Source organism: Protomyctophum parallelum, assembly GCF_964188405.1.
Source record: "Protomyctophum parallelum genome assembly, chromosome: 1".
In the NCBI taxonomy this organism is placed as follows: Eukaryota; Metazoa; Chordata; class Actinopteri; order Myctophiformes; family Myctophidae; genus Protomyctophum; species Protomyctophum parallelum.
The window spans coordinates 81,609,466-81,637,155 of record NC_139697.1 but is presented as its reverse complement, the minus strand read 5'-3'; the positions used below and the strand labels follow the sequence as shown (position 1 = coordinate 81,637,155).

The window sequence follows — 27,690 nt, the reverse complement described above, 5'->3', positions numbered from 1 at the left end:
TTATCAATTATTGTTTTACAATTGATTAAATCCATTAGGTTAATAAAGTGTTAATAGATGGAGGCCATCCCATGAAGACGAGCTGAATGTTATTGTCACCAGTTTATTGATTAAAGTACACATTGGGAGCAAATAACAGTAAGAGGACATTCCTCTGATTTCCTACTAATGTCAGTAAAGTAAAAATGACACATGATGTCTTTGCAAAACGGAACACACAAGCTTAAAATAAAAAAGCTTTCATGTTTATTTTCCACACAAGCTAGAAAATGAAAAGCTTTCTTGTTTATCAGAAGAATTGTTGCCTTTCTCACTTTGTTTTTTTAACACTGATAAATACTTGTTTTCGGCAAAATGAAATCTAGCAAAGTTTCTTTTTTTTTTCTTCTTTTTTTTTGGGGTGCGACGTGAGGCGGAGAAAAACCTCACCCTTTTGCTTAAGACCAACAAACATCTCCCCTACTCGATAAATCCTTCAAAAGTAGTCCTCCCCCCTTTTTCACATCAGTACATCAGGCCTCTGGGGTTTGACCTGTATTAAAGTGCAGACTGGGATGGGGGAGGGGGAGCTTCTTGAAGGCCTAAAATGGACACCAGGGGCTTCAAATGAAATGTTCCCTGGGTGAACACTAGCTTATGTAAAACACACTTGTCATTATTGGAGTATATCATCAAAAAGTGGCTCAGTCATTTATTACCGGATGCAAACATAGTCGTCACTGGATGTCTTGTCAGAGCTGACTCTTGAAAAGCGCAAAACCACAGATGACGGTTTCCATATGGCGGTGGTTCACAAACCTAATTTCGAGGACCACCCTAACTCAAATGTGACCAAATGGACCCGGAATTTTTTAACTCAGTTATAGACCTAAGGGTCAATTTAGAACCCCCTTTAATGAACCCTGAGTCCCTGACGGTCCCTGGACCCCACTTTGAGAACCGCTGCTATAAGGGAACCCAGCATCGCAAGACCTAATTCCCCAAGAAGGCTGAGGGATTCGAATAATCAGATCATTATCGGAGCTGTAATTAAAATATCAAGTAAAAGAAAAACCACACCATTATCTTTAAACCGCACAGACTGTCGTTGCTGCTGGCAACATTCCTTCAATTGCACACATACATTTTTGACAAGGAAGGCATCAGTTTAGGCATTAAAACATCTTGGCACTGAGAAAAAAGAAATGTGTGGGGAGGGTGAAACAGCTTGATAATGTTTTTTGTTTTGAGAGTACATTCTTGTTCCTTCCACCATAGAAGTGTATTTAACTTATAACAGTATAGTCGATATGCAGGGGTGGGGAAAAGCAGCTTCGGCGTGAAAAGCAAAAGAAAATAAAAAAGGCAAAAAGGGAAAGATTCAGTCTGGTAAACGTTAAAGCAACAACTATCAGAGCAGGCAGTCAAGGGCCTCGAGTGCCATGGATGGGAGAAAACGTTAATCAAGGAACAAAGGCATCCTAAACACAGTCATACACCTCTCTTCCACCTCCCCCATACAACAAGCGTTGGGGTTGGAATCCCTTCCTCTCACAACCAGTCCATAGTAGTCCATTGATAAGGTCTTGGCACTTTTTGGGCATGATAAATCAACGTCTGAACACAATGAATTAAAACGGTTGTTTCCAATGTCTCTTACTCCTCCTCCTTTCAATGTCCTGCACTCTCATTGGTCCTCAGAGCTCCAATCACACTCTGGATGTTTTCCTCAGGGACCTGCAAGAGGTGAGGGGGAACAGTGAAGGGGTGTGGCAGAGAGAGGGGGGGTTATATTAATTTATTCTTCCAAAACCGCCAAGTGAAACCCTTAATTTGAAGGTTCCACCGGAACCCGAGATGTGAACCGGATGTAGGATAACGCTGTGTGTTGTGACAGACGCTCGTCTTTTCTATCACCCGGAGAAGACATTTTGTGGACGCGATCGTCGGTTCTTTGGTTATGGGCCGTTGAATAATTTTTTTTTTTTGACCAATGGCGCAATCTGGGAAGAGAATCGGACATGTGGACGGACACTATCTTGTTTCTGGTTTATTTTCTGTTTACTCAATCGCCTAGCAACCCAGAGCTAATGTATGTAGCATACGACATAAACCACTATAAAGACCATTTGACGTAGATTGACGTCATTGGCGCTTAACCGCTGGATTGGCCTTGACATGAATTTACATCAATGGCGGTGAATGTATTAACCCTAAATTTAGCCATGTTCATAGAAAGTGTTTAATGAGCAGTGGAGCGCTTTGAATATCACGTCCAGAGCGTTCACACAGAGCATTTATTATCGATGCCCAACCAACCATTCAATTTGAGTTGCTCTAATGTCATGTCATCCGTGTTATTACCACAACCAGCCTAGCTGAAACAATGGTAAACATAGTTGTCAGACACAGTCAGTAGGATCCAATCTGAGAACGATGAGCAGCGCTCCTCTCTAAAAATTGAACTATTTCCAGCTTGAAGCTGCCGGGAAGAGTGTTGCAGCGATTTACCTACATGGAAATGTATGACAGAGAAACGCTTCCTGTGGACAATACAAGCCCACTTATAATAGCCCATCTTTGTAGGTGGGCAATTTTCGACACACACGCACAATAAACCAGTATAAATCCGTTTTTACTGCCTCATTGAAATTAATTGTAGGAATTAAATCTTACCAGGGCATGGTCAAATTTGAAGGTGCTGATGTAATAAGCTGGAATGTCAGCAGTAGCCAGGGGTTCCGATATTTGAGCCACAATACCGCACTCATCTAAGAAAAGGCAAATGAACAGGTAATTAACATCTGGGCATGTAATCCATTCCACACAAAACTAAATTCTTAATGCTGGAGTATTTTTTTTGTTCCAACCTGGGCCTTATTTTTGTAGTTCTTAACATCACGTCTTTCACTGTTAAAATGTGCCTAAATGCTTCATAAAGGTAGATTCCAGTATGTTAAAAGGTGCAGTAAGTGATATTTATGTGTTAAAATAAGTGTACGGTAGTTTTATATTCTCATAGATCTAGAATGTTTGTTCAGTAACAGGGGTGTCCCCTCTCTCCTCTCTAGTGAGAAGAAAATTCATTTTCAGGTATTTTGCCAATTCCCTCTCTCCTCTCTAGTGAGAAGAAAATTCATTTTCAGGTATTTTGCCAATTTTATCCAAGCAGGAGAGAGTACCCATGCATTACAGCTTAGATTGTAGTGTTCCAATACCAATTCTGTCCGCTTTATGCCTTTGTCACCACTTCCAATTTCACCTGTTTATACTGCATGCATCCTGTATGTTCACTCTCCTGACTGGAAATTGGTATCCAGATCTGAAAATGCCTTTTCTATTACTAAAGCGCTGGAGAGACCACACTGTTAATGAAAAAACTTTTTATAGTAAGCTTTAACTTTTTAAAAGAAAAAAAGAAAAGAAAATGTTCATGTTTTATATCACCTACACTACAATCTATGCACAATCTATGTAAAGCGCCTTGGATAAAGGCGATCTAAAAATGCACCATTTACTACCTTTAAAGCCAGCAGCATTTAAATTGTGAAGTGATTTTCTTTTTGTCACAACCACTCACCATGGAAACGACTAAGGCCCAGGTTGAAAGAAACTAATACAAATGGTCCATTATTCTTGACCTTAACTCTTGTGAATGTACTAAACCTGCTACTCACCAAATCCTAAAGGTTGTCCTCCAATGCGAACCATTTTCCACAGCTCTCCTGAAGCACTCGTGAAAAGGACATTGTTTGGAAACCTAAAATAGAGAATGCAGCAAAAGGGCTTAAAGCCAAAAAGAATCCCAAGACTGAAAATGCTTTTTTGCAAATCTACACTGATGCCATTAAATGACCCCTATGAAATCATCAGGACTGAAATCAGGACATCAACCATGTCCCTCTAATCTCTCTAAGTTGAGGTGGAGGGAGAGAGAAAAGAATAATCATTTTCATAAAACTGCAATACTCAATGACCCCTGGCTTCATTTTCACATACAAACTTTTCCCTACTGGGTATAATTCAAAATGGGAGATCTAACGAACAGAGGTCATAGGTCACATACCACATTGTTCCTCATAAGGAGATGAATATGTGCAATGTAGTTTCCTTGCTGTAGTAGTTCAAACCATGGCCATTGCCATTAATCAACGGCAATGGCGTTAAGCGTCAGTATCAAAATTAGGCTTCAATTGACTTTAATCAACGGCAATGGCGCTGAAAGTATTAAGAGGTGACCTCAAGCTACAACGATCAGTTGAGAAAAAAACTTTATCTGACGAAGCCATGTTCAGCCAAAAATCTGCCTTTGGCTCCCGGACTAAATCCGTTTCTAACACATTCGAATGAACGCAGGAATCAAACGGTTAGATTTACAAAATGTCTCACCATCACAAAGACACTCGGATGGTAATTTCAGAGTAGTTTGGTCAGAGAAACGTGTTCATTTTAGATGTTTGTGCAAATAAAACAGACTCTGGTATTAACGCGCAAGTAATCAAGCTCACTGAAGTCGTGTCGGATGAAGTCGGTTGAACCAACAACAGTGAAGGTAAGAGAAAAAGTAAAAATGGGTGACCTATCCCTTAAGGCAATATTATGGGTCTCATGTAAATGTGTGGGGCCAAGGCTGCCCTACATGCTGCTGAGAAAAAAATCAATCACTTAAAAAATGAATGTCTCGTCCAATTATTGCAAAACCACATTGCTTGGCGAAATCACTGACCCATATAAAGGATGCAGCAACTCCCATGTCTGAATGAACAATCCTAACAAGTGCTAATGTAGCGGTCAAATTAGAGACACCAAACCAGACATATTGACTGGTTATTATGTCGCCTATTAGTTGTATTCTTATCGCTTTTTGCACCGACAGTCTCCCATGAGAGTGACAGAATAAAGAACAGCGACAGACATAAAATACTGAGAAACACACAATGTCAAACGTACATGGTATGTACCAGACTACTCTAATATTAGTTAGCAACAGGGCCAGCTCAAACGGAAATGCCACTGTTCACATTCTACTAAACAAAATAATGTGTCATGTCTTTCAAACAGTAATTGGTGGAGCAAGTTGAGAGGAATAGGATTAAAAAGAGCACTACTGGTACTTTACCTCTGCATGGTCTGTTCATCCATGACCAGAGAGATATAGCCCTCGATCAGCGAGAAAGAGAAAAAACGGATGTGGCTAGGGTCTTCACTTGATGTTCCAGGCTCCTTGGAGCTGAAAAGAAGAGGTATAATAATATAATAATATATCTTCATACCCAGTAACCAGATCTGCTCAAATGAACAATGCCTAGCCCATGCAATTATTCTCTTTGTGATGTACAGCATGCCATTTTGGCATCATTTCAATTCAATATTAACAACCACAGACAAAAGATATCTGCGAAGCTGCGATAAATTATTACGCTACATATCGTCGCTGACTAGCGGAAAGTCGGTAACCTCCTTTCTCCATATTCTAACTTTGAGTTTTTATCGTTTATCGTTTTTATCGTAAATGAAAGCCCCCCCCCCCATTTTCCCTCACTGTATATTGTATCTTTTCCCTTTTTTGCTTCCCATATGATGAATTCCTGTTCTGTACTTTAGCTACATAGAAATGTCTATTTGTATGTCTCTAAATGTCTGTATGTCTTTAAATGTTTTGATGAATTGAACAATGTGGACCCTGTTGTAAACAAGTGTAATGCTTAATTGGGTCGTCCACTCACAGTTGACAGTCTTTGTATTGAGTTTGTGCTTAAAATGTACTGTAAATTCTACAAACTGTTAATAAATATTTCAATCAATCAATCAAAAAAACCCTAATTGATCATACTTAACTAAAGTATCCAAAAGTAGCATATCCAAAAAGCTTGAAGCGTGGTGCGAAGACGAAGTGACACGTTTTGAGCTTTTAGATCTGCTACTTTTGGTAAATGGTGCATTTATATAGCGCCTTTATCCAAGGCGCTTTACATAGATTGATACTAGAATTTTTATACTAGAATTTGAATCCTGAAAAGTAACAGTTTGGGACATAATGAGATTTTCAACCGACAGACAATACACGATACAAACATTTATCGGGTTGGAGTAGGCTAATTTCCAACACTTTTATTTGGAATCGCAATGGCACGCATTCCACCAAGGAAATGCCGGGAGTCTTGCCGGCTAAACATTTTTAATCAATTTTTAATCCTCAGATTTAATCCAAAACTCTAACCCATACTCCAGCAATTAGTTGGTGATGCCCATCAGTCAGTCAGTGCAAAGTAACTACCGGTAGGTACATTTAAGTGCTTACAATGCACAGTATCATTTTGAGGTACTTTTACTTTAGGAGCCGGACAGGAACAAACAGGTTCCCAGTTCGATCCCCGGCTCCCCCAGAGTTAGTGTCGAAGTGTCATTGAGCAAGACTCTGAAGTCTGAACCCCTAATTGCTCCCAATGAGCAGGTTGGTGCCTTGCATGGTTTCATCCGCCATCGGTGTGAATGTGCTTTGGATAAAAGCGCTATATAAATGCACCATTTATTTACAATTACAGAATTTGACAGCTTTACTTTGCAGATTTTATTAATACAAAACATCAATAATAACTGCTTAATACTTTGGCTATTTGATCACGCGCGCGCACACACACACACACACACACACACACACACACACACACACACACACACACACACACACACACACACACACACACACACACCCCTGATTGCATAAATCAGTGTTATTGAACACACTTTACGTCTCAAAAATATTTAACCAATGGAAAGTAGTAAAAAGCGCTTGGGACTAAACCTCTTAACTCCATTGGACCCTCAAACTGTCTGCTAAAACAGCTAACTCCACCACCTGTCCCCCTCTCATGCAATTAATTGACAATATATAAAGTCACCAACTTGGATGAGGCACTATTGCTTTGTTTTCAAAATATAAGGTTTTCTTAATTTCCTGAAAAAAATATACTGTATTTTTAATTTACTGAAACATAAACATTTTGGAGTTAGGTGGTTTCAGCAAAGATATAGAACATTTATTTCAACAACAACCTTTAACATATCATCCATGGTTAAGTGTATGTGAAGGAATAAGTGGTCCCTCTCACCCGCCAGAGTAGAACATGACATCCATGAGCAGGGTGGCTACCGAGGGCAGTGTGTCTGGGTCCAGGCTGGTCACACAGAACATGTTACTGGGACTAGATAAGGGGTGGATGATGGGCCGGGGCACTGCAAGACAAAACCATGGATCAAAGCTAAATAAAAACACACGACAGAAATGTGTAGTTATGGCAATTTGTGCAACGGTGAAACTAGCGCCATCTTTCATAAACTGAGCCACTGCCAGGGCGCCAGTGGATCAGGGTTAGAGTGGCCGGTAGAGCGGGCGGGCTCGATCCTTGGCTCAACCCAGAGTTAAAGGACCACTTCACCACTTTTCAACCTACCTTCATATCATAGGTCCTCACTAATAATCATGAAAGAAAATGGCGCAATTATTTTCTACTCGGTCTGTGTCTCATAGGAGGGTTGTGGGCAGTTCAGAAACCGTCCTCCAGTGACATCATCGATGGGGAATACAAGCTAATAGAAACTGCAGGCTTTCTAGTCCTGAAAAGTTGCAATGCGAAAATGGAAGCCATCGTTCTCACGATGATGAAAATCTAAACATTTTTGTAAAGAATTCTTGTTTAAAAAGAAATCTGCCTAATGATGATGTCACTGGAGGACGGTTTCTAAACTGCCCACAGCCCTCCTATGAGAAAACAGACTGAGTAGGAAAAAATCGTACCATTTTATCATGATTATTAGTTAGTACCTATTATATGAAGATAGGTTGAAAAGTGGTGAAGTGGTCCTTTAAAGGTGATAGAGACAAGTTTCCAGTGTTTGTACACAGAAGTGATTGAGTGTTTCCAAACAAATGCAAATCTAGCTCCACCCCCCCCCCCCCTCATTCTATTGGCTGAGCCAGGTCACTTCAGGCACACTTGTTGCTGCTGGGAGGGACGCTATGGATATTGCGCTCGTATGGCTAAATATGACATTAAAACATTATACATTTCTATCGATATCTTAGTTACAACAATGACATCGAGTTGACATGTTTTTTTAAGGGCAACTGTAGCATAATCGCAATATCACACAGAGTCCCGCAAATGAGGAAGTAGGAAGTAGAGGAGACTCACTGGCTCTCAATTCAATTCTCTTTTATTTGTAATCGTGCATATAAAACATACTGCCCCTCAAATGCTCCAGCCACTACAGCATCGTTCATGTGAACTACTCTGTCCACGGTTATTCATTGCAATGAAAAAAATCGCTATGATGATCCGCGACGGCTAGCCTGTCACCGTTGGCGAGCACGGGTTGAATGCACGCTTCAAGCCGGCCGGCAGGCAGTCGCCGCGGTGGTGGCTGGTGAAATACTATTACTCACTTCCACAGTCCACTTCCACCATTTCAACAAATAAGCACATACAACCCACTCCACATGAACGAGAACGATATTGGCCTAACCAGGAGATTTTATTGGGGTCCGAGTCGTTCTGTGACTAAGGATCATCCGAGTTCTGAGGGGTGCTTGCTGCTGGTGTTGTTCAGTTTCACACCACCCAACCATGCACTATACATAGCAATTCTCATTTTCAATAGGCTTACATATGAAATCATAAACATACTATTTCACATGAACAATGTTAGTGAAACTAAGATATGGGGATAATATTATACATTGAAATCGCATCGCGTTTTCATTATAATACTACTGGGTTGAACAACGTCACTGCCTCGCGCTGCAATTGGCTAAAAGTTTAAATCCCCTCCGACGTCACGAGTAGTAAACTGTAGTGGATATAAACAGCGCATTCAGCCACAGGGGGGGCAAAGGGGGAGTGTGCTGTTGCAGGAGAACACCTCAGCATCATAATAATAGGGAAAGATAGAGGTGGAAAAGGCCAAACAAATACATTTATATATATTTTAGATTTTGGCTGAAAACTTGTCTATATCACCTTTAAATGACTCAAAATCTCCTTGAGCAAGAACCCCTAATTGCTCCTGATGTGCAGGTTGGTGCCTTGCATGCTTTACTCTGAAATTGGGGGAATGAATGTGTGGGTGAATGTAATGCATCTATATAAAGTGCTTTGGATAAAAGCGCTATATAAATGCACCATTTACAAATTACAAAAAAAGAAAGAAAAGGCAAGCCATACAGCCAACCAATATTGGAGAAATTGCAGATTGAGGCATACATCTTTGCATTTATGAAATATTTGAGATCCTTTTGTGGAAGATCGAACGATCGATGTATTTTATTGCTAGTTTGACCACTTCCAATACCCTTTCATTTTAAAATAATATATAACCGAAAATAGGCCATCTGCAAGCATACAAAGCATCGCTGCATGGCGCGTTGTGAGCTTATGGATGGCCTATTTTCAGTGTGTGGCATGATTCCATAGAAGACATGCCGACATAGACACATCTATGTAATCCAAATGAGTGAAATCTGTCACATGGAGACTGAGAACTTTAATCCCTGCAAAATGTTTGAAGCTGTGAGGGCTCAGTTCTAGACCCATTTCACTGTGCATCTTTATTATGAACAATTCCAAATAAATGACCCCCCGATAACATACCCTGTTCTCTGCTGTTATAATAAGTGAGTTTGTAGAACGTCTATATTTTTGAGGGGCGCTAGCCCCTCCTATATACAGGTTTAATGTTTGTTTTTAGTTCAATGTTTGTTTTAAAAACGCCATTGATAATGAAGGGAAAATTTACGTCATCTTGTTTCGCTGTGGTCCTCGCACACTGATGCATTTTTCGAAAGACCGTCAGACCCGAAATTCGTGCAGAGATTCGGGTCCGAAAACGCAGCAGTCTGCAAACACCATGAGCCTTTGTTATACGATGGTGATTTCAAGTATCTAGGGTTTAAACAGATTAGATTTAGTGTGGGTGGGTGCGTGCGTGTGTGTTTAGTACAAGCCTAAAGAGGACGATTAATGATTCCTGGAGCTAGTATCATCCCATATTGTGTTATTTTATTTTGTATTACCCAGTCCTTCTACCAAGTAGCTAAAACAATAGAGCACAGACTATATAAACATCTGGTCTGCCTGCACAGATTGTTCTATCTAGGGGGGTAATATCCTTGTTCAATGTCCTTGAACAAGGTGCTTCACTCTAAAGCAGTGGATTTCAACCCATCCCATTATTTATTAGGCATTTGAGTCACGGACCACCATTTGATGACATTTAGCCTCTCAGACACAACTTAGAAATAGAATATGTTGTTGTTGTTGGGTAAGATTTTGTCCACAATTCCATGCTGTATTGATGTGGGCAACAGGTACGGTCGCCCCTTTTCCATCTCGCCCCACTACTCTACCTAGCTGTAAATAAACATAATTCTTGTTGGTGATTATATGAAAGGTATTATCATCATCATATCATCATCATCATCATACTATAATTCTAACAATGTCTGTCTGTCTGTCTGTGTGTCAGAGCCGTAGTGTCAGAGCCGTAGATCCTCATTGCCTGCACCAATCGCTCCCACTTTTCACACAGGCATTGACCATATGAATATGGAGGGCGTAACGAAGCCCTTTTTTGATTTGACACATTAATGATTATTAATGAATTTATTAGTGAATTAAAAACGCACCGGGCACAGTACCCCCCACGGCCACGAGGGGGGGCAAATATCTCACAACAGGTAAGGGCTAGTCATATTAATTTATCATTGTTAAGTTCACTCTGTATATCCACGGGCATAATAGCATGATGATGCCATTACAAAACATGGGCTACAGTACATGGAAGAAATGCGTTTAATAAAACTAAATTAACTGCTAGAAGGTCCTAAATTAACTTAATTAAGCAGTCGCCGTCTCTGTCTCATGTTATTTTTTCTTAATTTTACAGAGTATAGAGATCAACTACTATACAATCAAATAAATCTGTATACAAGACAATTTCAGAGAGGGAGGGAAATACTAAATTAACTGTTTATATTAGGTGTGCTGCCCCGTGGGAGGTTAGGAGAGGCAACAGGCAAACGTTGATCAAAATAACAATTCTTCTACATTCTGTAATTTTGTAATCTGTAGACTTCTTGTAAACAGATGTTTAACAATAATTTAACTCTTGAGAGCATGAATGAAACCAAAAGGTTAAATATCTATAAAGGGTCCATTTGGTTACCAACTCTCCATCATTTAGCCGGTGACCACCTGGAACCCCGCCAAGGACCACCGGTGGTCTAAACTTAAAGTGGGTCAGTTAAGTAGTATATGTATGTCTGTGCTGCCTGGGAATTTCCCAGCATAAACAAAAGGCTTTGTTGTGAATATGTTTTCAATTAATTTAAAGGTTATATGAATGTCAACCATACGGCTCCCTAATGGTCCATACATGATTGTTTCCAGGTTTTGATGTGTACAAATAAATAAAAAGCACTCCAGTCTCATATATACTCGTCATGTGAAAACTAGCAGAAATAACCAAGCTTGTAGATCTTGAGTTAATGTGGTTAACATGCGTTTTAAAATGTTAAATTGAAATATCATCAAACATAAATATCAAACGTACCAGACAGTCTACCTTTCCCACAAGGAAATGCTTGTATTTAATAGAGTCTGAACAGAAGCACGGAAAAAAACATATCCTCTCTACTAGCGTTAGAAAATGAAATGACCAGAGTGGGGGCATATCAAAAGCAGAAGCATGAAGAGACATGATCGATTGTGTCAACGACTTCTTTCATATCGTCTCTGTCAGGTGGAAACCTGTTCTTTTCAGGATTTAAATTCAAAAACAGGTCTACAGTACAAGCTCAAGTTTGGTTTCGAGCTTAATGCATATTTGATACTTTTGTGCCACGGTGCTGTAGTATGATCGCATAGGGCTTTCACTTTTCAAAAAAAAATTAAATTATGGAGATAGTTTCTACCCGACAGCAGCGATATACAGTAAACATTCAGTACTGAAATTAAATTAACTTCTTCTGCCTACCAAGCTTGGGCTTTACAAAGCCGTTGGTGACTCCCAGGGTGTGGGCAGCGACGGTCTCTCCGTTCACCACCCTAAGGAGTGTGAACTCAGAAGATAAGGTGTGCATGACCATGGGAAGGTCTCGCTCTCGAACCTGAGAACAGAACAATGTGTGGGGTTAATTTTCTCTCATTCCGTCTCAGCTCAGCCGTAATAAAACATTTGTGCCAAAATGACATAAACCTTAAAAAAGATTGCAGATTCAGCTATATAAGAGTATGCAGTGCACACCTTTTTTATGTACATAATTGGTCACGTTCAAAACAGCCTTATGTATAGAGTATTTAGGATGACACTAGGTTAATGACACTAAGAAGAAAAGGAGCTTCCTATCATGGCGTCTCCAATATGACGGCAACATCATTTTTATACTGTACTTCAAATATTAAATAGATCAAATTGCATTTCGTCTCTGTCGGGTGGAAATCAAAACTGTTTACTTTTCAGGATTCCAATTTCTAAAATAGCTTAAAGGGATAAAGTAGCAGATCGACAAGCTCCGCAGCTAAATACATATTAATTATGGAATCCTTGACATGAAATATTTGGAGAACCACTGAGTTGAAACAACATCCGACTGATTTGAGCAGTAAAAGGTCAGGTGATACTCTTAAAGAGCACACAGGAATGTTAAGGTAACATGAGAAGGCCAGAGAGGATGACCTTTCAAATTCAAACAGGCTCATTCAATTATTGTACACCTTAACAACCTCAAACTTGATCTATATGAAAATAGCAGATCCACGGTGCATCGCAGTGCATTACGTGAGATTGTCGATCTGCTATTTTCGCCCCTGTTTTGGGCCTATAAATGGCATGCCAAAAATTCACTATAGGAAAACTATTTTATCACGCAATGTCAATAATGTCAAACAATTCAGTGACATACTGCAAAGTGCTTAAGTTAACACTGAAGATAAGTGGTTTATTTAATCAATAATAAATCATATCATTTACTGTATATTTATTAACACAATCAGTACCCGGGATTTCTTTCAAAATAACAGCTCGGGGTGCCACGCAGATATGGCCGCTTTTACTCTGTAATATGCCCATCTATGGACAGGTTGAACTAAACGTACAGTATGTAAACCTTTACATTTGAAGGCTAGAATGCCCTCTCTCTCTAGTATACCTGGTTCTTGTAAGCCAAAGGTGAGTAGGTATATATATTCCATTGCTATAACCGAATTGCCCATAGCAGCAAATAGATCCTAATCCGAGTTACAGTTACTATTATGAATAGAAATCTAAGGACTTGGTGAAGAGCTGGCTGGCATCACCACCGAGTGGCTTGACCCAAGCATCATACAGTACTCATGACATGACAGCAACATTTAGGTCAGGCATTACAGGTTTATGTAACACAAATAATCATAACACAGAAAAACACGGACTGGTCTCTGGCTCGCTCCCTCAACCTGACTCAGACCCGAGTCGGTAATGTACCCGTCCCGGACTGCTGCACAAACGGAAAGAATGCATTATAAACGCACATTCAAGGAAGCCTTTATGTTTCTCAGAAGGGGACGGACGCTTATGAGGCAGGGAAGACAAGAGGCGGACGATTAAAGCGGTCATTAGGATTGTGTTGGTACTATAGTGCCAGCTGGTTTACAGAGGAGAGGTACACCCATGTATGTTACCTGGAATTCCAACAACAACAGCCTGAGCCCAGGATTATCCTCTTTACATAACTACTGCCCCCCGATTATCCACATAAACACACTTTCTTTCTTTCTTTATAACAAACACACCAGCGCCATTAAGAAGCCTGTGTGTGTGTGTGTGTGTGTGTGTGTGTGTGTGTGTGTGTGTGTGTGTGTGTGTGTGTGTGTGTGTGTGTGTGTGTGTGTGTGTGTGCGTGCGTGCGTGCAACAATGTAATAAAACTGCTCCCTGAGGCCAAAAAGGCTCTGGAATGAGACATTAATAGTGCCGTTGACAAAATGAAAATATTCTTCTGAAAACAAAAACAGAAGCCCTGGGAGAACGCAGCATATCCACTGATATTGCTTTGCCATCTCAAGCTTTAGGAGACAATGTATTAATGTAAGCCTTTGCACATGTTATGAAGCTACACAAATTAAAAAATGTATATACTAGACTATTACTTATATCAGTATAATACAATATACACACACAGTATATCGATCAGACCCGAATCTTCACTACCTTGAAGTAGAAATCATGAAAAGAGCACAATGTAATGTCTAATGTTGAATTTGACAGAGCTTACCGCATCTTTCATAATGACCGTGACGCTATATTGTACTAATGCAGTACACCGATTGTTTCGATTTCCCAGCTAGAAGATTAATAGTTAGGAAACGAATGGACCCTCATGGGACTGGAACTCAGACAGTGTACAAATGGAAGAAAATGGTCCATTTGGTTCCATTTTGCACTCTCAGGGTCAAATGAACCTAGAGGATTTTACAGTGTAGATCGGGGACCCAGAGACAAGAGTCGTATGAAACGGGGGACCGTGGTAGCCAGAATTTCCATTAGGCTTCACTTAATTATTCAGTCTGTGCTCCCATTGCAGCCTTTTTCCAAGATGTTACTGGAGAGGGAGTCCTCGGCAATTAGACCATCTCCAAACCAATCCAGTGCCAGTCACAGAATTTGATGTAACACTGAGATATCATTTCCTATTTAAGTGGAATATTTTAACTGAATAGTCTGACACTCCATTCCATTTGGTTTCACTTCCATTATTCCTGGGAGTCTTTTAAAAACAGCTTCAATAGCTTGGAAGTTTGCGCTTGTTGTTCCATACCGTCTTACAGTTTACTTCCATCATCGCATTCAAAGGATGCTGATTGGCCTAGTTCGATTCCAAGCAAGAAAACGCAGCCAACGAGACCACGACACACCGTTGCATTTCACGATTGAAATGCGAAAATAGCAAAAGTAGCAGACCGACAAGCTCAAAACGCTTCACTTCACACCGAGTTTCAAGCTTGCAGATCTGCTACTTTTGTCCTTTTGTGTGACACATTCCTGATTTGCAATGTTTTTAATGGGCATGGCTAGTGATTCAAGGGCTGTAACTGGGCCTGTGGCCTAGTGCAGAGGTTCCCAACCTTATCTGGATCAGGGCCCACTTGGAAATATTTAAAGCGTTCGCGGCCCACCCATCTGGCAGCCAATCGACTGCTATGATCCTATTTATAGCTATTACAAGACATTTTTCTTTTCTTTATTTTTCTTTCCTTTTTTGCAGGATTTTTTTTTATATTAACATTGTATTATAAATTCAATCTTTGTGTTTGGCCATTTTTTTGGAGGTCCACGGCTCACAGGTTGAGAATCACTGGTGTAAGAACCCAATTACATTTTGCACTAAATCGTTATATCCTGGGTGATCAGACATGGTTATTGTGAACTTATTGTGAAACGTACCCGTTATAAGACGATTTCCCGTTATTTTGTGTGTTGAGCCTAATACTTTGATTTTGAAAGGAGTTTAGCATGACTTAGCCACTTGCGTAGTCTCGCCTTGCCAGACTGTTGCCTCTCGCAATTTCCAAATGCTTCCGTCATATAGTCTGGAGCAATGGAAAAGCCATCATGAATAAAATATAAAGTGGAGCCTTCTCCCCACTTCAGTTTCGTCTTTACAATTTATCCTAATATAAATAGAAAACATCCAAGCATATATAGCTTGTTGCTTATCAGAAAACGAAATAAAAAAATAAAATGTAAAGATATTTGAAGATATATTTTCGTGAACGGAAATAGCAGCTTCCTTACTCGGATTTCGGGAGGCATAGTTCCAGACTCTATATAGCATTTGGAGATTGTGGAATAGTTGTCTGGCTACGAGACTACTACTTGTGCGACGCAGAGAGGAAGTATGACGTAATAACATGCGTGACGCAGCAAAGGATTACATAATAAGAAGGTGCATGTTTTTGCTGCTTGCTGCAAAGCAAACAGTGCATTTTTTTGTTTGTCTTTTGAGACATTCAATTTAGTTTAGCAACCCCCTGAAGAGGCATAAGGTTAGTAACCATGGACTGTGCTTGCTACTTAGAATAGAAGATCGTTACAAATGCATGGCTTGTTTTGTTTACATCCTGTTCAGCTATGGTAGATTGAAAGACGTTAATTTAAGAAACGTATTTCTGCAACAAATGTACATGGTGTTAAGTATGAATAATGTACTGAACTGCAACTAAACCAGTTTGATTTTCTACTCTTTTGTTGTGTTTGCAAAGGAATTGGTCATTCTTATGACTATATTTCATACATTATGTGATAAAAGTAATTCATGTCATTATATAAATTTACATTTAAAAATAAGGTTAAAAGAAGGTATTTCATTACTTTATTTGTTAAAAGGGTAAACCGATTTCATACAATAAGATGATGTTGAATAAGTCATGTGCCTTAATTGATTGGACTTTAATTACAGTAATTACAGGCTTTTGGTTAAAACTACTTTAATTAAAAGGACTTTCAAGTGAGCTGTTTTGAATATGCTATTTACATTTGGAGCTTATGTGAGTGAGCTACAGTAATGTTATGGAAGAAATATGTAAAATACTAACAGTATTTTGTTTTGTGTTCTTTCTTTTCTTTTATCACTTCTCACGTTGGTTTATGGATTTCAATAAATTCACTACCATCAGTATAAGTCTTGACCATCTTTCGGCGGAGACCACTACAACTGGTCTGATGCATAATTATCAAACTGGGTGTCCTTGGCAAAAGAAAAAAAAGGCCTAGTCGTGTATTAAGGCACCAATGGATTTGCACTCACCAGAATGAAGTCTGTCTGATATGTCGACAGCATGAATACAGAGATATTATGATCTGCCAGTGGCGCGATGACCGATTTAGCAATTTTGGTAACTCCGATTGGCTGTGAATTGGTGGCATTCCCGCCCCCTGACACCACGTTAAGAGCCAACCACGTTGCGTCAGCAACGCTGATGTGCTCCGATTGGGGTAGTTCTGGAAGAGACAACAGAGAATGAAGTCAGTCGTGAGCTACTGAAACACTGACTAGGGCTGAGCAATATACTGACTGATATTATATCGATATTGCGGTCTTGAGATTAGATATCAAGTAATAAAAGTGTATAGCCGCACACTCGTAGCTGCCGATGGAAGTTTTATTGTGTCCACATTACAATAAAACTTGCATCAGCAGCTATGAGTGTGCGGCTATACACCTTTGATAACAGTCTGAAATTAGATATCGTCTGGCATTCTTGGATATCGATCGTAATATCATATCTATATCGCTCAGCCCTACCACTGACCCAAACACTTTGAGAGTGTCACATGTGTAATTTTACAAGTAACCTTAGAATGAGTGAGGAAGAGCCGTTCCAAGATAAAATAAAAGAAATGGTAGTGGTTTTTGCCAAAACCCATTCACATGCCAACGGTGGGGAATCCATGCAAGGCATCAAGCTGCTCATCTGGAGCAGGTAGGGGTTCAGTGTATGGCAGAAGGACCTTTTGTCACGAAGCTAGGAGGAGCCGGGATCAAACCAGGATTGATTGATTGATTCCCAAGGGGCCGGCCCACTCTACCTCCTGAACCACTGCCACCCCATATAAAATCTGCCTATAACTGATATATTTATTAGTTTTTATATTGCAATATACAGTCTTATACTGCTATTTGTACTTTGCTGCTATGCTACTTCACTACTCAGACTTTATGTCGCAATATACAGTAAATCTTCAAATCTTGTACTGCTATGTTGGATTTCACAATGCATACGAGTTTCACAGAAAACATGCATACAACAGAAAATACCTGCACCTGTTTCGTAACAAATAGCTTGTAGTATCCATGGTGACCAACGAGGGTCACCCTGGAAATGGCCAGTAATGACATGGATTCACTCACTGAACCAACCAACTACAAAACACAGAGCGTGGCAGCTTGGCTTCTAATCTGTAATGGGACTGGCAATGAAGCAATATGTGGTCAAACATTGCCAGCGAACATGCTGTATGGAATTGCAGAAAATCATAGGGCTACACAATGTGTCAATTTCCTGCTCACTGATCCATGGTTGCTGCAGTAACATAAGTGATCCATAAATAATTGCCTGGAGAGAGGCTCACCTTTGAATCCTTCCTCATCTACGATAATGGTGTAGTCCTCTGGAGTCTCCGTCAAACTAAAGAACTTGCATCTGAAAGTGAGAGAGACAAGTTCAAATTGAGAGAGACCATATTACAAACAGTTAACCCACTGAAAGTCATACTTAAATATTTTCAAAAATAAGAAGAAAAGGGTTAGGGTTAAAGTGGAAACATACGGAACAGTGACTGGGAACAAAACATGTGCACATGCTCAGCACTCCATGGACATGATGGTGGACCCTTTCTATTCTGGGGTGCTTCGGCTAGGTGTGCATATCTGAACGCACCCTATAACATATAGGGCTGTCACGATTAACTATTTATTGTGTTTTTGTTGCTGAACACTGGAAGGAAGAACAAGTAACATGTCTGTTTGGCTTTTAGGCTTTGAAGTTGCACAGGGAAGACATGGTAAATAAAAATAACCTAAAAACTAACTTTTATACTGAAAACATTAATAGTGGAAATAGACAATTTACAATCTCACATGTTGCATCGCAACGCGTTGTGAGCTTGTAGATCTGCTATTTCCACTATTTTTTGAAATATTTATTAAATATCTTGTTTTATTTTCTTATTTTCAAAATGGAAACGATTATGACAATTATGCAAAAATAACTCAAATAATCTAATCTCTAAATTATAAAGACAAAGACAAACCATTTTACAAGTCAGCTGACAATACAATTATGCCTGGCTCTTGGTCCAGTTGTGTAAAGCCGTGCTGGGAAAGGAATTTTAGAGACGAGGGAGAGATGTTTTTTTTAATATATTTTAGTTTCATACATCTGTGTATGTAAGTTGATACTTCTATATTTTTGTTCCATGCAACGTTCAATGCAAAGTGCAAACATATACAACCTGCTGGTATAAATACTGGGGGGAAAAACACCAAATTGTGTGGACTAGGTTTATTACAACGAATGACCACTGATCATCACAAACAATCATCTCACTGTTGTTAAACCCAATTAAATCTTCAAGATCCCCTCTGCATGGTTTACTAGGTTACAAGGATAAATGACTAGGCTATTCCCGTTGCTATTTCTTTCTTTCTGTTTTACCATTGTCAGTCAGTTCAGTTGTATGCTTTATTTCAGACCGACAGTGAACAGAGACTGGAAAGTTGGTGGTATGTGTGTGTGTGTGTGTGTGTGTGTGTGTGTGTGTGTGTGTGTACTGTGTGTGGGATGGGGGGGGGGGGGGGGTGAAGAGCCTTGGGTTATATTCAAACCCAGGTATCATTGTGGGAAGGACTATAGCCTTATTCACGTGGTATGTATGTGCACTCTCACTAGGAGAGCCATATTCTGGTCAGATTTGAACAGATGAGAAATTGTGTGAACCCCATCTTCAGAACCCCATCTTCAGAACCTCCCAGCAACACTCCCAGCATGCATAATGAATGGTGCCATTTCACAAGGAAGGACTTTTGAGCTTAATTTAGCGATTCATATTTAAACTCTGCCTTAAATGTAAATGTAAAACACCTTTCTGAGAAAGGAAAGCTGAACAGTGGGAACCAACCTTGCACACAACACAAACACACAACACCAATTGGAATTATTTGAGACAATCATCATAATTTTTGCATAATCGTTAGAATGCCTGGATTCCAATACATCTGTATAAATTCTGTTGAATCTGTTGGAAAAATTTCCATACATTTTCAAAAGCAGATCTACAAGCTCATAAGGCGTCACATCACGATGCGTTGCGAGATTATAGATTGTCTATTTCCACTACTTTATCAGCTTGCAGAGCTGATAAATGATCAGACTTTCTAGTCTAGTCACTTGGTCTAGTGGTGAGATTTCCATGATTGGCTGGCCTCTAAGCCAATGGGAGACTAACCCTATACTGCAATGGGACACTAAGCCCGCTCTCCTCTTCCCCACCATGACCAAGGAAGCTCTGAGAAGGAAGGGAAGTGGTCACGTGACTGGGCTGCGCCATGACACTTTCATGGACACTTTCATGGGAGGCGGGAGCCAAACTCACACCGGAAGTGCAATGAATACATGGCAGTGAATGGAGCCGGCTGGACCAGCTCATAACAAACATTATTTATGAACAATTGAGACCTTGTGAGTGCACAGTATATCATTTTATCTGAGGATCTAAACAGCAGCAGGTATTGTTTCTGGCTCCGAAGTATCGCGATATTTTGCTGCCAGACAGGAAACGGTGGGAAGTCTCGCGATACTTTGGTGCGTTCAGAAAGGTACTTTGTGCTCAAAAATTACACAGTGTACACATTGAATAACAACACACTGCAGACAATAATGTATGTGTTACATGTCTTGAGTCTTCTGTTATTTTCCAGAAGTGATTACTTTACAAAAGGTCTCAATCGTTCATAAATAATGTATGTTCATGAGCTGGTCACTGAGCTCTCATTGACTCCAGTGCATTCTGCCAAACTTCCAGGTAGTTTGGCTCCCATGAAAGTGTCATGGCGCAGCCCAGTCACGTGACCACTTCACTTCCTTCTCAGAGCTTCCTTGACCATGACCAGAGACTGCAAACGCAACTACAGAAAGGCCCTACTATTACTTACAATATGCAAAAGTATAAAATTATTAATAAATATGGTCTATTTTGGCGAAAGGACATTATATAATTGGTTTGGTACGGTCATTTTCCGTCAGTTGAGTTTACAAAGCTTAAAAGCTAAACAGAAATGTAATGAACATGTTCCAATGTTCAGTGTCAAAAACACAATTAAATTATGAATTGCAATTATTTCTATGATAATTACTCTTCAAGTACAATCTTATGATTGTGACAACCCTACTAATGATCACTGTGTTTTTGTTTTGTAGCAATCTTCAGTTAATACCCTGAAAATTAGTCTGTGTTGATCAAAATCCTGTAATCACTTTCTAATTATGATCATGTCAATAACACCTCTCCATGACATTCTATATCTGGATTCTGGATCTAACACCGTCAACAGTCAGTGGGGTGAAGGGGTCTCACAGCCTGAGCAAGATAGCAAATCAATGGAGAGGAATATTAATCACTGTGTAGCTGTTAATTCACTCAACACTTAATTAGCATTCCTCACATAAATGTGAGAAACTTAACACGGTCTCACAAATTGGGTTCCAAGATATGGCACCTAAATGCATTTGGTGAGCACATGCTCCAATTAGGAAACAAATCCAAACCATAGCCACCAATACTAAACTAATAAAACTAATATCTAGAACTTTAAAAATAGTACATATGCTCAAACTGAACAGTTTCATTAGTTTTGTAATGACTTGAACCCTAACATTCCCAGCTACTCCAAGCAAATAATAGTAGATCTACAAGATCACAACGTGTAATTCATTAGTAAAAAAAATTATAATATCCCATTCCCAATACAGGTTGCCTCACACTATTCCAGTTAGACCCGAGTGAAAATCACAGAGGTTTGCCATTGCCATATTATTATACTGTAGTGAGAGAACTGTAAATGGCCCTCCCTCGGACAGTTTATGTAGGAGCTTTACGGCTAATCTGGTTCCATTTGTACACTTCAGGAGGTACATTAACTCAGTAGATTTTACATATATATTGGAGTCGCATTCGCATCCAGAGATAACAAATCTAATGCATATGAAATTTGGGGTCATTGAGAATTCTTAGTGGCCTTGTGTATAACCATGATCAAGCACATAAGCTTTGAAGATGATACATACATACTCATAGTCACTTAACTTTCTGAGATTTCCCCAGTCATTCTGAGGACACGATTTTAAAGGGGTATGAAAGATTAGTTTAAGTTTGTTTTCCAGTTCAGTTACAGTAAAAAGCTACAGCAGATTAATACCCTGGCAGGATTGTAAGCAACGCAGCTGCAGCTAATTAAATGAATGGGCGTGTTAGATTTAGGTGTGCCCAGAGCCATGGGTGTGTGGCGTGTGCCACTGGTCATTCACACACCAAAATCTAACGCACCCATTGTTAATCTTATTAGCTGCAGCTGTGTTGCTGACAGTTGCTGTACTGTACAGCACTGTGTACTATGAGGTCAGCCTTATGCAGTTTTACCCTGCTGTAGTTTTTAAGCTGAACTGGAAAAACAAACTACAAAATCAGTCTAGGGTTTAATTCATGCTATCCCTCTTTGTGGGGAGATTATTGAACGGCCTCTGACACAGTAGTTGGACAAGGGCTGTACTTTAATGCCCACTGATTGAGAGTATACAGTAGCACACTGGTTCAACTTCTCAAATGGTCTGGCCTGGGGACTGCCAGCGGTCCATAAACTCTTACAGGGCTGTAACTGTGGGAGCGTAGAAATGGAACCAAATGGACCCTTGGAGTTAAATATAAGCACTGAGGATTTGTACAGTGTAGAATACTGTAGATTGCGTTCCCCCGGTTTGATGCATTAGGGTACAGACCATATTCTTATGTCACTGGGACCTCAATCTACTCTGTAAAATCCTCTAATTGCACACTTTGTCCCATTTGGTCCCCCTGTGGAGTGGTGGTCTCCCATACCTGAGAAGCAGTGAATAGCATATGGCAGCAATGGTCAATTCGTTTTTTTTAAGGAGTACAATGATAAAACAAGTCAATAGAGCACCAAAGTCCTGACGTCACTGTCAGTAGAGGGCGCCAGTCCACAGGTTCGTGTACTTTTTATTTGCATTGAAATCCCCAATTTTAGATCTCTTCATATAAGAATTGTGTTTGAAAAATAAACCGATCATCCCGGCCTTTTCACTCATATGGATATGAAGCATCGACTGAAGGTGGAAATGTACAAATATACCCAAAGAGTAACACAATAAGCGCTAGAAACGAGTCAAACAACCCAGAGACTACATTTCCGGGTAGGCGGGGTGGCTGCAGCTGCCTGTCGCACAACATAAACTGACATGTTAATTATTATTATTAATTTTTTTTTAATATATATATATTTAATGTTTCGTGGTTAGTACGAGTCGAGTCACCGCCAACTAAGCTTATGTCAACGAGGAATCTCAGGAACTCAATGTGTTGACAGCTGGGCGTGACGTATATTAGCAGCGACATTGCTTCCGCCACTGCCCCAGCCCTTCTCTCTGTTTTTACTCACCACCGCTCAACGTTATTTCAGCTCCGGTGGTCACCTCACCACCGAAAATCCAGACTATGAATGAGCCACTGAATGAGCCATGAATGAGCCATGAATGAAGCACTGTGACTGACCACAGTCAATTCAATTCAAATAGGGATGCACGATATTTTTTTAAACCTATAGATAACTTCCTGCTTCTCAACTCAAGACGATACTAATAACCGATATACACACATAAAAAGGACATACTAGTGAGTAACGGTACATTTAACATAGCTTTGACCTAAGAAAATTCAGAATATCATACAGACGATGAAGCATATGAAAATAATAATATATAAATAAATAAAAAATATATATACAAAATAATATCGGAGCTATTAATAATGTTATCAGAGCTATCGGGATGATGTCATAATTCCTGATATCAGGATTTATTTTTTTATCAATGCCAATAAAATAAAATAAAAAGTATCTGTGCTTATTATTGCTTATAATTATTGTGCATCCCTAAATTCAAAGGAGCTTTAATGGCATTTAAAGGCCTGTGATTCCTTAGCCCCTTTCGGGACCCTAGTTTACCTTTTCTGTATTTATCCCATACAGAAAAGGTAAACTAGGGTCCCGAAAGGGGCTAGTGATTCCTCTGGACTTTGGAATGAGAAGGTTCCAGACTTGAGATCTTAGGTTACACTGCTAACTCATAGGGTGTTGAAGGGTCAGTGATATATAGCAGCCCCAGACCTAGCTCTGGTCCATAGCTCTAATGCGTTTCATTTATACTTATACTGCAGGGCAGAATCGAAGCAGCTAGAAGGCTATGGACCAGAGTAGCCCCTCTCGGAACCCCCTGGGTCAGCCCAATCGATTCGTGCCGAACCGGGCTACCCGTGGGGTCCCTGTGCGTATCTGTGTTTTCATATTGAAATGATAGAACGCGGACATAAATATCGTCGGATACGTCGTGTCTGAGTCGTTTGACGGCTTCTTTTCGTTTGTGTCAACTATAAGTACCTATACATACCGCTGCGAATTCTCCTGTGCCGCGGAAGCCGTTAAGTACTACTACTTTGTTTGACCGATTTGGTCGCTTTGATTCTTCTTGTTTATTTACCGTTTATTGTACCGCCTCCCGATGTGCGGTTGGCTTGTGCATGGCTACGTTCCTGCCTCTGATCTGCTCTGTCATAGCTATAGCCATGTACAGTACTATATAGTACAATGAGGTGTCAATAAATAAGGAAGGAAGAGAAGAATCAAAGCGACCAAATCGGCTTCCACGCCACAGGAGATATTCGCAGCGGTATTTATAGGTACTTATAGTTCACACATTCAGAAGCCCTCAAACGAAAAAAAGCCCTCAAAGAGCGCAGAAGGACGTATCTGAAGGTATTTATGTTTATTTATGTGTGCGTACCAGGGGGGCAGTCAGACATATATTTTGTGAAGCCACTAAGGAAATGAAAGTTCATATAATGGCCTGTTGTGGCACTGTCATTGGACCCAGAAAAACCCATAGCCCCATAGAAGTCCATGTATTTGGGCCCAACTTCACCTAGACTGTATTACCTTAATAAACATGGTCATTAATACTTTCTGCTTCCAGTCACTAGTTTAAAGTCTCATTTCTAATCAATGTCATAATATTCTTTTTGGAAAATTATGGTCCCATTTATTAAAGAAATTACCATAAAGTCACTTATGTTCTGAGGGGCGTGGCTACCGTTAAAGTCTATGATCGGGATTCCCCTCCCACTCGAGTCAAAATAAAAACCAATGGAGAAGAAGGGGGGGGGGGGGGAAGTCCCGCCTCGTTGTCTGGGCCAGCCAATGGCCAGCTGGGCCCAAACGGATCTAGAAAGATGGCGACTTACAGTGCAAGGAATTCCAGGCTTCATTTTACGTCCATGTTAGACCCGGAGAACGCTTTGTCCATATTTTTTACAGTCTATGGTGCGTACCTGGTGGCAGGGTGGAGGTGGAATAGGACCCCATGCTATCTGGGTCTCAAAAATGTCAGAAACTTCAGTAGCATTGGGTTCTGACTTGTAGGGCTAGGACCAGAGCTACCCCAGACCAAGCACTATTAAACTAAACTTTAAACTAAACTACACAACATCACTTCACAGCAGCAGAAGAGCCCCCAGAAACAGATCCAGCAGCAATGGCTCAAGTAAACAGGCTTTTTCAACAAAACCATTGCAACAGTATGAGATGCAGTATCCCTGCCTGCATGTTTCTTTAGTTTCTTCTTTTATGTTGGATTTAACATCCCTTTTAAGAGAGCTCAGTCAAACCTTCAATGTTAACCCAGGGTATCCAAAAGGCTTATTATGTACACTCTCTCAGGCTGCTATATTAACATTGATGATTTTAGCTGTGTACAGACAGTGCAAAAAAGAACACGCGTACACGCACACACTCAGACGCGCGCGACACACACACACACACACACACACACACACACACACACACACACCCCTTTGTGTCGACAGAGCTACAGATGGCACACAGATAGCTACAAAATGATAAAACAGCGGTAACGTGTTAGGCCCTAAAACTGGACATGTTTACAATGTACAGCAGCCTAGCTCATATCACAGATCGTGTCTTTACATGGATCAATGCAAGATGAATGGCATGCCTTCCTTTCCTTATATGATAGGATATGATCGAGGCATCAGTTTTTGATCATGTTGACAGCAATAACCTGACGTGCGAATAGCATTATAGCGGAGCTTGAACACCTATGATATCAGATGTGCATGTTATCCGTGCATGTAAACTTACTTACCTTGTTTTAGAGGCCAGGAAAGCGAGTTTTATTAATCCGTGAGTGCAAATCTGGATCCCCTCTTTTTCTATGCTCGCCACTTTCAAGCTGTGCTCTAAAATATGGAGCTCCATCTTTTTCGCCTTCTCATTTGAGGAACAACTAAAATATAAACCTACGTGGTTTCAAATAATAGGCATGGATAAATAAATGAACACATACGGGTAAAGGGTTATTAAATAGAGAAAGAAACGAGAAGCAGGGAGGAATAAAGAAAGCAATGAGGTAAACGGACTAAAGTGTCAAGTCACCCGTGTCCAACCAGCAGCGGAATAGCTTGTGCTTCCGCCATTTGTTTTTCCAAAATAAAGCTCCTACCTGATTAAACAGAGACCTAACTGTGAAATAAATCGGAGTAGGCCAGGCCTATATGGTTACAACAACAAAACAGCAACAATTAACTTGTTTTTTCTATAGGGCACAAGAGGTTAGTCTATTCAAACAAAAACTACTCTCATTCAGCTTTACATTACAACCCATTACAATTCCACCAAAAAAGCTTTCCCCAAATTTAGTTTAAGATTCATTTATAAAAAGAAAACAGTAAGTAGGCATATATAAGTTTATAAATTAATTATCATTTTACGAATGATAATGATATTTCCAGTGGTGGGAAGTACTTAGTACTTAAGTACAATTTGTGGTATTTGTACTTTACTTGAGTATTTCCAATTTCCAGTACTTGTACTCCACTACATCTCAGAGCCACAATTTGTACTTTTACTTCACTACAATTATTTGAAAACTTTAGTTACTTTGGAGATTTTCATTTTGATTAGAAAACATACATTAACCACTTCAACCCTATACATTTCGGCCATTTGAAAATAGCAGATCTACAAGCTCACAATGCGTCTCGTTGTGACGCATTGAGCTTGTAGATCTGCTATTTTCAATAGATTTTGTACACAGTTTGAACTTGTGAAATGGGACATTTTGCAATATGAATACTTTTTACTTTTAGTGCTTTAAGTACATTTTGATGCCGATACTTTTGTACTTTCACTTGAGTACATTTTCAATTCCGTACAAAGTCTTTCTAAATTGCAGTATTGGTACTTTTACTTAAGTAAAACAATTGAGTAGTTTTTCCACTACTGGATATTTCATCATTTCAGTCATTTTATTTGATTTAAGCAAAAGCCTAGGCTAGCTATAGGCTATAATTAATTAGTTATTGTGGCTCATCATTATATAACTAGCTTGGCATGAACATAGGCTATGTTCTGTAAATGACTATAGGCCTACCCTACTTGCAAGAACTATCCTGGATTAACACTCTTATTTTGATTTGATTTGATTTATCTTGAACAAATAAAAGCACAGAAAACGGCCCCATACTCCACATCATCAGCAGAATAACAGGTCAACCATTTTTGTTCAAGAATTAAGGGGCAGAGAGAAGCAAATGCTTTTTCCCCCCGGCCCCCTTCTTACCTTCTCATATACTGTAATAATATATTGAAAAACAACAGTATGTTATAATACTAAAATAAAGTTTATATAACACCCTAAATGTATGCCTACATGAATGTAAATCAATTAGAATAAAAGTAGCATAATTAAATTAAATATATCATATCAAGTAAAGCTTCATAGTCAATATAAAATCAACAGTCAAACTGTAT

At 39.7% G+C, this 27,690-nt stretch overlaps 1 protein-coding gene across 1 annotated transcript; it reads right to left on the bottom strand.

The window, feature by feature from the left end:
• Positions 1-83: 83 nt before the first annotated feature.
• On the bottom strand, positions 84-26,300 carry castor2 (cytosolic arginine sensor for mTORC1 subunit 2). Its single transcript, XM_083768592.1, has 9 exons — positions 26,024-26,300; positions 18,147-18,217; positions 16,822-17,015; positions 12,013-12,145; positions 7,092-7,215; positions 5,099-5,209; positions 3,657-3,739; positions 2,656-2,750; positions 84-1,716 (listed from the first exon to the last, which is right to left on the bottom strand). Exons 1-9 carry the CDS (start codon positions 26,134-26,136, stop codon positions 1,651-1,653), a joined length of 990 nt encoding a protein of 329 aa, XP_083624718.1. The 5' UTR covers positions 26,137-26,300; the 3' UTR covers positions 84-1,650.
• Between the last annotated feature and the right edge of the window lie 1,390 nt (positions 26,301-27,690).